This window comes from Lemur catta, chromosome 12, assembly GCF_020740605.2.
Source record: "Lemur catta isolate mLemCat1 chromosome 12, mLemCat1.pri, whole genome shotgun sequence".
Taxonomy (NCBI): domain Eukaryota; kingdom Metazoa; phylum Chordata; class Mammalia; order Primates; family Lemuridae; genus Lemur; species Lemur catta.
The window spans coordinates 45,321,311-45,334,191 of NC_059139.1; the positions used below are offsets into that span (position 1 = coordinate 45,321,311).

At 35.8% G+C, this 12,881-nt stretch overlaps 1 protein-coding gene across 1 annotated transcript in view; it reads right to left on the reverse strand.

Moving 5' to 3' along the window:
• Nucleotides 1-12,881, reverse strand: part of MRPS27 (mitochondrial ribosomal protein S27) — an 86,591-nt gene that overhangs the window by 61,883 nt on the left and 11,827 nt on the right. The window contains exons 3-4 of the mRNA XM_045566107.1: nucleotides 5,463-5,533; nucleotides 3,034-3,092 (exon numbers count right to left, since the gene is read on the reverse strand). Of these exons, the coding sequence (XP_045422063.1) occupies nucleotides 3,034-3,092; nucleotides 5,463-5,533 (130 nt within the window). The remainder of the gene's footprint in view (nucleotides 1-3,033; nucleotides 3,093-5,462; nucleotides 5,534-12,881) is intronic.

Below are 12,881 nucleotides of genomic sequence, written 5' to 3' on the forward strand. Positions count from 1 at the left end.
ATTCAAGGTTTCCAAACTTCCTTACATAATCAGTGAGGAAATTTGATCATTAGAAGAGGGGAAAATGTGGCAGCCGTGGCAGGGCAACAGTTGAACCATGCAAAAGTCCTGCCATGGACTTTACTCTACCTGGGGAATGAGAAATCCTAAAGTCAGGCCTGAAAGAAGCTGAGTTGTCTAGAATTCACAGTTCCTTCGACATTTCCTCACCCTAGCCCTGTGATTCTAAGTTTACTCTGAGATGTCTAAAGTCAACTCATGTGGAGATGTTTGGCATCAACCACAACCACTGAAGACCTAACGAGTGGAAATACCACAGAGCAGTAGGCCCCTGGTGTCTTCAGGATTAACATCCCCAATTTCAACATGAGAGAAATCTCAAGAGTTCATAACTTGTAACTTTTAATTTTGCTGATTCATGTTTCGTATAGTCTCTAAGGCTGAAAAGCAGGAGTGAGACACTTAGTGAGCCTACGCAACCTCCACTATTTAGATGCAGCTTTGTAGAGTTCTACCTAGTCTCACACATACACAATAATCTCATGAAGTCATAAAAACATTTATCTATTTAAAAAAATAAGCTGAGAAAAAGAAAGCAAATTTTCTTGGTAATGGAAGGGAGGAGAAAGAATAGAACTAAAAAAGTTAAAATCATAGCTAGAACATTAGTTTTTATTAAAGCAAAGGATGGAATGTCAAATCAAACAGTGGCTCAGATTCATGATGGCCAAGAGTCCTCTATATCATCTATACGCAAACAGGACATAGCAATTTTATAAAACATCCAGTTATACTCCAGGCCACACAAATCTGAACATCACGTGAAGAATTAATCATGGAAGGTCTTGGAGCTAGGACTTCAATTTTTCAGTTTTACTTTAACGTATGAGTTCAGGGACAGTGCCCAGTTTATTCATCACTATATGCCCAGCACCTTGGACACGGCCTAGGCACATAATAGATTACTCAGTAAATATTTGCTGAATCACTGAAATCAATTATATGCTAGAGAAGTACTTGTACATTTGGGACATAATTCTTCTGAGACTTATGGCACTGTGTCTCATAAGATGAAAGCCTATGAACTATTTTCTGCATTTTGCTATAAACAAAGCAAAAGAATGTGAACAGGCCAGAAGCCACATATACCCTTCATTATGGACAAAAATTTACTACCAAAGCAGCCATAGTCCCAAAGAGCCACCAAAGGAGAACAGGACTAGCTCTCATCAAGGGATCCATTTATGTTTATCTTCATGAAGTATATAAGAAGGCACCTGCAATTATGATTTCAGGACCTAGAATTTAAACTTGGGACACTATTAAAGGCAATTTTAAAGTAAATGTTTTTTAAGGTGTGGAATCTAGCCTACTTGAGGTTTACATTTAAATAGAAAACACCAAAAAGATGGTAGCATCTAGCCAATTCAGAAATAAAGAAGCCTCATTACTACTTAGCAAAATCAAATAAAAGAAAATTGAATAAATTTTCACTAAAATAGAGTAAGCTTTTAAAAATGCACCTAGATAGAAATAACTAAAAATTCTCTTGATCAAAACAAAGCAAGTTCAAATGGAAAACTCTAATACAATGCTTACTGGAAACATTTTAAACTTCAATTGTAGTCTATTTTTAGAACTCAGGAATTGCAACAAATCATAAATCAGATTTTTAAAACAGGAGTCACCATAAAAATGTAATTGTAAGGTACGACTCTAACAGATATTTGATAGGTGAAAAATCAACTAAAAGGATTAATCATAATTTATCTGATCAGTCCTTTATTTAACATGCATTAGGTTATTCCAGTATTTTGCTACTATAGATAATGCTGTACTGAACATACTTCTTTGTACATATGAATGAGTTTTGTGAGTTGTTCACAATGGAATTGTTCCCAGCTGAGAGAAAGAATAAAGTAAATGTGGTAATGCAGAAAACATTTTAAAACACAGCGTTAACTGAAAATAGATGTCTAATAGTTCATATAGAGTATATTTCCATCTGTATAAGAGAGAAAAAATATAAACATATATATTATACACATAGGTTGAGTATCCCTAATCCAAAAAAAGCTCTAAAATCCCAAACTTTTGAGCACTGACATTATGCTCAAAGCAAATGCTCACTGAGCATTTCAGTTTTCCAGTTGGGGATGCTCAAACTGTAAGTATAACGCAAATATTCCAAAACCTAAAAAAATCCAAAATTCAAAACATTTCTGGACCCAAGCATTTCATATACAGGACACTCAACCTGTGTGTGTGTGTGTGTGTGTGTGTGTGTGTGTGTGTGTGTGTGTGTGTGTGTGTGTGTGTGTGTGTTTGTGTGTGTCGGTGTGTATAAATAAATCTTCACCAGATTGGCAAAAAAATTCAAATATGTGAAAATATTCAACTGTTAGGCAAGCTCTAAAATTAGACCTCTCTCATACATTGCTGGTGGGAATGAAAACTGGTAAAACCTCATTAGAAAGAAATTTGTCAACAGCTATTAAAACTACAAATGCAGATACTCCTGAGAAGTATGTGCAAAATTATGTATGTACAAGGTTATTAACTATAGCATTATATATAATACAAAAAAGGAGAACAATCTAAAGGTCCTTCAATAGGGAACTGGTTTAAATAATATATTCATAGTATGGAATATGATGCAGTTGTAAAAAATGAGGAAGCTGTCTACCTACTTATATGGAAAGATCTCTAAAACATAAACTAAAAAAGCAGGGTGTCGAACACTCTATTTAACATATACCACTTTTTCATGTTAAAAAGGAGTGTGACATTTAGGAATAACATTAATCGGGTGTTGGGCAGATGTGGGGGAGGGAGGCAATGGGTGTATACACACATAATGAGTGCGATGTGCACTATCTAGGGGATGGACATGCTTGAAGCTCTGATTCGGGGTGGGGAGCGCAAGGGCAATACACGTAACCTAAACTTTTATACCCCCATAATATGCTGAAATAAAAAAAAAATGGAGTGTGAAATCACAGAGTACACAGCCTAATCAAATGGAAAACTTACTTGTAAAGGTAATACTCTGCATGGTCTACTTCTTCTCGAGATGAAATATTATCCACAAACTAAAAGACAGAAAAAGAAACCTTTGGTTGCATATAAATTATGTCATATATTTGGCCTAGGGCCTAGGCCACACATCAACCTTGAAAAAGACAGGACACCCATTTTATTGGAACAATGGTCACATGCTATGGCTTCATCCTTGAAACCCCTTTATGTAAATGCAAAGAATATACAATGACTTCTCTTTTTCTACATGTAGAATGACCTTGATCAGAAAAACTGAAAGCCAAACATGAATCTTGCTCAGAACCAAGAATGAGCCCTATTGACTGTATTTATAACTAGTCATCTATTATTCCCTTTATCTTTAAACCCTGATATTTTCTCTATGTTCCAAACTCCAAGTACAGGAGAACACACAGCTGAAAGGATGAAGACTCTGATGGCTGAACAAATATTGCCCAGAACATAAAAATTTTCATTTAGAGAACTCTGTCTTATAACCATTTTTCCTACTCTGATTTAAGTTTTGCTATGGACTAATCAACCTATGATTCCTCTACTAACAAAATCTCCCTTCAAACTATAAAATCTGAGTACGCTCCTCAACTACAGCCCAAATAATCAAACAAGAGGGATTATTCCAAGGATAAATTCTAGCCTTAAGTTGAGACTCAGAGGTGGGAAAAAAAAAAAAAAAAAAGAAGAAGAAAAAAGAGGAGACAATGCAGGTTGTGAATATAATTAAAACCTCATGAAGAGGGAGAAGAGAGTAAAAATGGGCCGACTTTCTAAAAATGTCTGGGACTTATGGATTAGATTTAGAGATCCATTAAGGAGCAGACAAAATGTCTTTCAAACACAGGACTTGAGCTTAAAAACCAGCTCTGACTGTTTACTGTATGGCACAAGCAGATGGCATAGCCCCTCTGGGACTTCATTGCTCCATCTGCATAAATAGGATAAAGGCACCTGCCCTGAAATAATATGAGGCACTGACGAGAAAATGTATGTGAAAGCTATTTAAACCTTGGAGAACTACCTAAACAAATACCACGTATTACGGCATACAGAGGCTTTACCCATCGTGCAAGGGACGAACCAATGACTCTTCAGTTCTCCAATATGCCACTTATGAGTCTATGACATTTATGTTATGACCAGTTAAATTGTTTCCTGACTAAAAGGAGAATATCAAGAGGCAGAAAGAAGGGCTAGGACTAAATAGGAATGTAATTTCCTGTCCCTCCTCTAGATTTAATAATACCTTAGATTTTATGGTGCCTTAATTTCTACAAAAAGCTTTCACAACTAAAATCTCACTTTAGCATCACATCATCCCTGCAAGGAAGATAATATTGTACCCATACTGGAAATGAGGAAATTGAGTGGGGCCCCATTGCCCAATATCATAAAGCAAATTCATGATAAAGACAAGACTAGATATATTTGAGGAAGGCAACAGAAGAGAAAAATGTCATAGATATCTGGATTTGAATTCCAAGTTTTCAGCCTGGCACGGTGGCTCACGCCTGTAATCCTAGCACTCTGGGAGGCCAAGGGGGGGTGGGGTGGGGTGAGGAGGATCGTTTGAGCTCAGCAGTTCAAGACGAGCCTGAGCAAGAGCCCAGTCTGAGCAAGAGCAAGACCCCGTCTCTAGTAAAAATAGAAAGAAATTAGCTGGACAACTAAAATTATATAGAAAAAGTTAGCCGGGCATGGTGGTGCATGCCTGTAGTCCCAGCTACTCAGGAGCCTGAGGCAGTAGGATTGCTTGAGCCCAAGAGTTTGAGGTTGCTGTGAGCTAGGCTGACACCACGGCACTCTAGCCCGGGCAACAGAGTGAAACCCCAAGGTACTAAACCATTCTATGTCTTATGTGTAAAATGGAGATAATGTTTATCTCATATGGCTGCTGTGAAAATTAACAAAAATGATTTAAGTTCAGAAACTAATACCAGCATAGAGGGTGTTCAGTAATGGTTACTAGCAATTACTATTCCTAATTCCTAGCCTAACATTATTCTTCTGTCCATTGCTTTGCAGTAGGTTAACACTAACATTAATATCCATTCTTTTATAGACTTTCTCAGCTGTCAAAAACACTTCCAATACTAACAATATTATTACTTTGAAGGATGTATCAACTTTATCATACAGCATAAGGTCATATCCTGGAAAAATTAAAATAAATAAGATACATAATAATGATTACTAATATTAGAGTCTGGTAAATTTATTACCTTTTATTTCAGCTAAAGAAATTTACTACTATTCATAAAATAAATATTAGTAACTATAAAAACATAACATACCATGGAAAATTATTTCCTATGAAGAGTATTCTTTATTTACACAGCCTCATTTATATAAAGAGCCTTTCTGACTTTCTTTCTTCTTTGAAAATATATACGTTTAAATTTTCTTACCCGTCCTATTGTTAAGGAACTAACAGGCAACTTTCTCTCATATGTTTTATCCATTAAAGATGCGAGATCAGCTGTGAAGACAAAGAAGGAAAAAGAACCTTGTTAAATCTACAAATTTCTTAAGAAAAATCTAACAGATACAATTCCTGCCACATGGGTGCCAATATTATCAGTATTAAACCAGATGCTCTTTCTTGCTCTTTTTAAAAAATTGTTGTTATATAATTAAAAGATAAAGGAAGATTAGTAACATTTTAAAATGATTTTATTAGAGTAAGGATTATAAAAAATTCTCAGCATATATTTAGCTTTTAAAAAATGGATCAACAAAATATCTCTAGAAGGAGACACAAGAAAGTGTTATTTCTGACAACTCCAGGAAAAGAGATTAGATGATGGGAGGTCAAGGGAAGAAAATTCTTCATTACTTACACATTTATTCCTTTTGAATTCTGAAATATATTAGCTACATATTAGGTAAATATTCTATATTAGCTATTCAAAAAATTTAAAAATTAAAATTTATCAAGTGACTTTTATACATTCCCTGAACAAATCACTCTGGCTATCCTTAATGGTTTTGGGGCTGAACTACTCCTATTTTGGTCCCTTTCAGCAGAACAGCCATAGGAATACTTAGTATTCCTGAGATTACACTTTTATCTTAGAGTCTAAAAAGATCTGAAATGCTAGGCAACATACTCTCCAAAACGTTTATCTCACATCTTGTCATTACTTCTCAAATTTACAATATCCTCTTTCCCCTTATCCCTTCACCCTCACTCTCAGCTCATAATTTTGTGTCTCATTTCATCAAAATAGAAGCAATTAAAAGAGAACTTCATCTTCCTAGCACAAATCTACCAGGCTACTAGCATCTGTGCCCATATACTCTGCCTTCTATTCTGTTATAAAGGATGAATGTCATTAAACAAAAAAGCCCTCCCTTGCTCACTCATCTCCTACAGCTACTTCTTTTCTCTGTTCCTCTTAGCAGCAAGACGGCTCCAAAGAGTCATCTCTGATAACACCATTACTATTTTCTGAGCTCCCACTCTTCAACCCACTCCACTAACACCAGTAACCACCTCCATACTGTTAAATCCAGTGGGAAATTCTCTGTCCTCATCTTACTTGACCTCTCACTAGCAATTAATATAACTGACCATGCTACCCTTCATGAAATATCCTTTTTTCTTTCTTTCTTGTGTTCCTTTGCAGGATTGCTTCTTCTGGACTTCTAGATGTTGGAATGTCCTATGTCACAGTAGTAGACTCTTCCCTTCACCATCTATGTTTGGTCCCCAGGTGATCTCACTCTCTCTCACAGCTTTAACCATCACCTAGAGATTGTTGACTCCACACGTACATGTCTACCCTGACCTCTGCCTTTAAATCCAGACTTGTATGTCCAATCACATGGGTGATATCTCCATTTGAGTGTCTAATACGCATCTAAATATTACCTGTCCTTTTATTTCCTCATCTTTCCACTCTAAACCTGCTTTTCCCTTCTCAGTAAATGGCCACTACATCGGCTGGCTTCCTCAGGCCAAAAACATAGATGTCATCCTTGACCCCATTCTTTTCACACTCTATAACCAGTTTGTCAGCAAATCCAACAGACTTTAGATTAGAAATATAAATACAAGTACATATTTTTCATCACCACCACTAAGCCACCAATCTTTCTCATCTGCTGACCTTGCCTTAACAATTGCCCCCACCCTTACAATCTAATCTCCACCAGCCCTTTAAAAGATAAATCAGATCCTATTCTCTTTTCTCAACCAGACAATAACTTCCTATCACACTTAGGATAAAATCCAAAATATTTTCTAGGACCTACAGATGCCTACATATGCTAGTATGTTTTTGTTTGCTTGTTTGTTTTTGTCTCTTATACTAAAAGTAAAATCCATGAAGGTAAGGACTGAATTCGCTGTAATACATTTTCTCAGTCCCTAGAATAGTCCCATAAAAGGCACCTGGTAAATAGCTAAAGAAATGAATCAAAGAAAGGAAAGGAAGAAGGAAAAAGAAGTGATTGGATTTTCAAGGCTTTTTTTTTTTTACTCTCTGGTGGAAGAAATTAATATCAAGTAATAAGGAGATACTCAGAGATAACGAATTAACAAGTATCAGTTGAAAACCTACTGCTATGCATTTAACCATTTTTTCCTTTCTTCTTTCCCTGGGGTAATGATCTCAATGACTCAGTAGCTACTTGGGGAAAACAACCTTGTAAAGCCCCTAAAACCTGATATGATGTAAAAGTAATTAGCTTTTCCTATGATTATTTTAAAGGGATTGAAACGGGTGATTTAAGAATATTAAAAAAAAATCCTTAAAATTCCTTTACATTAAGGCAAATTAATATCATTATATCTACTTGTTCATAGAATAGATGTTAAACAGCTCTCATGTCAAATCTTTATGTTCACTTCATAATGAAGGCTCTTGTGTTGAGATCATAGGCAATATAAAGAACCACCTATACTCAAAATTTATAATTTTTTTTTAAAAAAAGGCAGGATCAGTATCTCCTGGCCTAATTAAAATGGCCCACAGGCCCCTGTTTTTCTGTGGGTTTCACATACTGCACAATGTACAACCAAACATTGGAGTGAGTTGGATTTACTGATCATCTTTGTAGTGTGGTAACTCAAGATCCCATCTGAATCTCAAACACCAAGGCATCTTCAGTCAAGTGAAATCAGCTGGGGGGGGGTGGTGCTCAGAAAGGCAACAGCTGCAGAGCTGGCATCTGATGAATAACATTTGCATATTGCAAGTCAGAGAAAGGTCTGCTGCTAGATATACTATGGGACCAATCCCCTGACATCATAGCATTGCAGTGATGAATGAGGCAGAAAGCTGCATAGAGCAGGGATGGCTAGGAAAGCTGGGACAGCTGTGGCCTGCAGAGGGCCAGCGCCACAGGCTTCTGGACTTTGGGCTTCCACACTCAAAATCACACTTCATATTCCAGTGAGAGGCCAACAGATGCCCAGGTTTTGTTCAAAGGGATGTGCCAAAGAATATGTTTTTTTGCTTGTTACTTTGCTCCTCAGGCATATACAATGCAGCTGATGGTTGTGGACAACAAAGACTATAAGGAAAATGGATCTGAAACTTGAATTCTTCATTTGACAAAACTTAAAGCTGTACAGACAATGTGGAAGTATGTCTGGAAAATAAAATGCATACTAGTATAAAAATCCCTTCTGGTTTGAAGACAATACTATTCATGATCTAAGACCATAAAAGATCTTATTGAGGACCCTGCACTATTCCAAGTATGGGGAATATAATGGCACACAAACCTGGTTGAGGATTTGCATCACTCAAGGGGCTTTAAAACTTCAGTTCCTAGGCCTCTCACCCAGAGGGAGATTCTAATTCCTAGATTTGAGGTAGGGCCAGGTATATCCAAACTTTTAAACAATAGCCCCAGGAGATTGTAAGCAGTCAAGCACTAGAGTCAACCACACTTGAGAACTACCACAGAGGCAACACAAAATAAGCCTTGGCTGTTGCTCCTAAGCTCAAAGACAACACTAAACAGGAATTCTATTGCTGGAATAAGATGGATTAAATATCCTTTGAAATAAATTCCTCCTACTATAAAAATAAAACACTTAAATATTAATTTTTGTTCCCAAATATATGAATGAGCTTTCAAGAAGGCAGATATAATTGTCAGAGGTTAAAGGCAAGATAGGAGTACAAACTTTAAAGGAGGAAAGAGGGTAGCAGTCACCCTAAGAGCATCTGTGGATCTGCAGGGATGCAGAGCTTGATTTTAATGACTTACTTGGGGGGGGGGGGAAGAGGATAAAACCTCTTTTGTAAGATGAGAAGCTGGTTCAGAGATCCTCATGTAAAGCCAGGACCACCTATGGCTACACCAGTAGTGAAAAGGTAAACCTAGAAAATACTGCATCCTACAAAGTAAATGGTGAAGACTGTTGCCCCCTGAGGATTCTAGACTACCAAGTCAGCTCTCATGTCTCTTGGGGACTTAAATCCACTCTTTCCTTGTGATTCAAAATATACCAAACTAAGAATTTTGTTTAAGGAGTTTATTTCACTACATGAAATTCTAAGAAATATAAATGAATCTATAGTGACAAAAAACGTATCAGTGGTTACCTGGGAATTTGGGTTCTGGGGCAGGAAGAGGAAGAAGAAAAAGATTACAAAGGAATAGAAGAAAACTTTGGAGGGTGACAGATAAGCTCATTATCTTAATGGTGATGATTTCATGGACATATATGCCTTTACATTATGTTAAAACAAATCAAATTGTACATTTAAATATGCACAGTTTATTTAATGTGAAGAATACTTCAAGAAAGCTGTAAAAAAAGAAACTATGAATAAGTTAAAAAAGCAAGTTAGACACAGGTGAGAATTAGTGAATAGAAAGGTAGATCTAAAAGAAATTATGCAGAATGCAGCAAAGACAAAATGAGAAGTATTTAAGAAGAGTTATGAGGTATAGAAAATAGAAGGCCTAAAATACATTTAATTGAATTTCCAAAAGAAGTTAATAAAGAGAATGGCAAGAGGTAATACATGATGAGATAATGGCTGAACATTTTTTAGAACTGACAAAAGATATAGGTTTTCAGATTCAGGAAGTACATAAAAAGTCAAGTCAAATAAGTAAAATTAAAACCAACCATGATACATTACTGTGAAAATGAAGAATGACAGGATTTCAAAAGTGGCCAGAAGGAAAAGAGAAATTACTTACAAAGGAAAAACAACTACACACCAACAAGTGTTTTCTCAATAAGAATGATGGATGACAGAAAAGAGAATAAGATGTTCAAAATATTGGGAGTAAATACTATCAACCTAAAACGGCATATTTAGCAAAACTATCTTTTAAGAAAAAGGCCAAAATATTAACCATGCTAACTAACCATAAAATACAGAAATAAATCCAGTTGTATCAGTAATCATCAAATGCAATGTAAACAGACTAAACTTTCTAGTTAAAAGATAATGATTGTCAAATTGGTTATAAAACCACAGAAGCTAGCTATATAACCCATGTAAACAGAGAAGTGTTAAAAATAAATGCATAAAAAATATACTAGGTAAACAGTAGCCAAAAGAAACCTGGTACAGTTGTATTAGTATCAGACACAAAAGACTTAAAGGAAAACCCTTAAAGGTAATGTATTTTCACAGATTAGGTGGGTTATCAACTAATAATTCATTTTGCCAGGAAGATAAATTTAACCTGGTGTGTACAAAATTAACACAGCTTCATAGTACACAAAATTCTCTGAAAAGAAAATGGCAATCTCCTTAACAGTCACAAAATCTGTAGTAGAGATGTGCTGGAAAATAAGCCTCTTATACGAAGAAGGTGGTCTCTAGAGCAAAGTTGTGAGAAGGAAGGTCACAGAAGAAAAGAATTCTATTGAATCCCAGTAGCTTTAGGTGAGAAATGGTTTCAGTTTTCCATTTCCATGTAGCTGTACATTACTGTTACCCATTCAGGCAACACTAAACTCTTTCTAGGCTTAGGGCCATTTGTGTACCTTATCTAATTTATGTAATACAGAAACAGATATAGGTTATTACTGTCCTTCTAGAAAAAGTGCTCTTGAAAACACCGGTTGAAACTGTGTTTTTGTTTCCCACATTTTAGAATAAAAACAGGACAAATGACATATTGAAGTAACAGAAAGAAGTACAGAAAATTAACCTAGGAACCAACTTGGATATGGAGTTTTAGATTTCCTTCTATTTGTCTGTCACCAGGAGATTTAAAACAAATAGATCCAATAAAGGAAAAATATGAAAGCAAGCTTTGTATACACATATACTAAGAAAATGAGGATAAAGGAGGATGACATGTACAAGTCAGACCCATCTTTAGAACTGCCAGAGATGGTAAATATGAAAATTAGGAAATGAATAGATGTCACAGAGATGCAAATACGGGATTGGCAACATTAGGAAAGCAGACTTCAGAAAATCTCCCTCAGGCCTCAAGAGCGGAATTTAAAATATTGGTACAAGTCAAAGGCCTCCATAGCCAAAATGACACAGCAAAACTAAGCCTCAGATAAAATGGGAGAAGTGTCTGTAAAAGACAGACCTGAATTCAAATGTGTCAATGGTATATAATACTCTTTGGATTCAAAGAGGAAGCTAACAAAAAAACAGACAAAGCAAAACACCAAAACCAAAAGATGTCCCTTACTTTGTGATTACTCAAACTGAAAAATTAGAAAAAAAAATTTAATTCAGGAAGCCTCATGAATCCAATTCAGCTTAAGTCACCTGGGCCCTTAGTGCCTAGCAGAGTGACTCAAGTGAACTTCCTCTCATGGAGCCAAGGGAGCCATCAGGCCTCCCTCCTACCAGTACCCTACCCAGTTCCCCAGTAGTTTTCTCCTATTCACTGTGGGTCCCATTTTGCAATTCAACAGCTGCTAACTGGTTAATGCTAACTTTCATCTTGTACCTCTTCAACACATCTGTAAGTTACTGGAGGACTTTTGGAGACAATGCTTTAATTCAGTGTTTATTTTAGCCAAAGGGAAGCACAGTAAAGAAACATTCAAAAACTGAAATCTTCTGACTGAAGTAGGAAAGCCCAAGAACTCCTATGGCTCTACAGAGCACAGTTGGAGAACTATGGCCCTATCAATAAAAATATCAACTGCAATGGATTAAAATGTCTCAACTATTTAAATCCATGTCTTCATTAATGACATTAATAAATGAGAAAGAACAATAGAATTGAAATAGCAATAGTTTGCTGCTCTTAATGAAATAATGGATCTAAGCAATGATCATGAATGGCCTTTAACATGGCAGAGGAACAACTAAATGCTATGTGCTTCCTGACAACAGTAAACACTTCCTATGAAGTATTCATGCCAAAAGAAAAAGAAAAAAAAGAACGAAAAACAAGCCCTGAATCTGATCAAGCCTTTTTCACCAACTACCAGTTTTATAGGACATATGGAAGGTAGAGGAACACATTAAACACCACTGTAAGGATGAAATCAGCAAATCTAGAATATGGGAAACTCTACAAGAGACCTGTTTTCTTCAACAAATAAATTGCAAGAAAGAGAGAATGAAACCTATAGATTAAAAGACACAAGAGATATCTCAACACATTGCAATGTATGGACCTTATTTGGCTCCCACTTTAACAAACTGTAAATTTAAAAAAGAAATTTGTAAGACATTTGGAAAATGTGAATACTGATAAAATATTTAATGATGTTATGGAATTACTAATTTTAGGAGAATGGTATTATAGTTATGTTTTAAAAAATCCTTATCTTTTAGAGGTATGTATCAAAACACATAAAATGATCTGATAATTGGGACTTGTTAAAAAGTAATCTGGTGAGGGGGTTGGGGTTGATGAAAAAA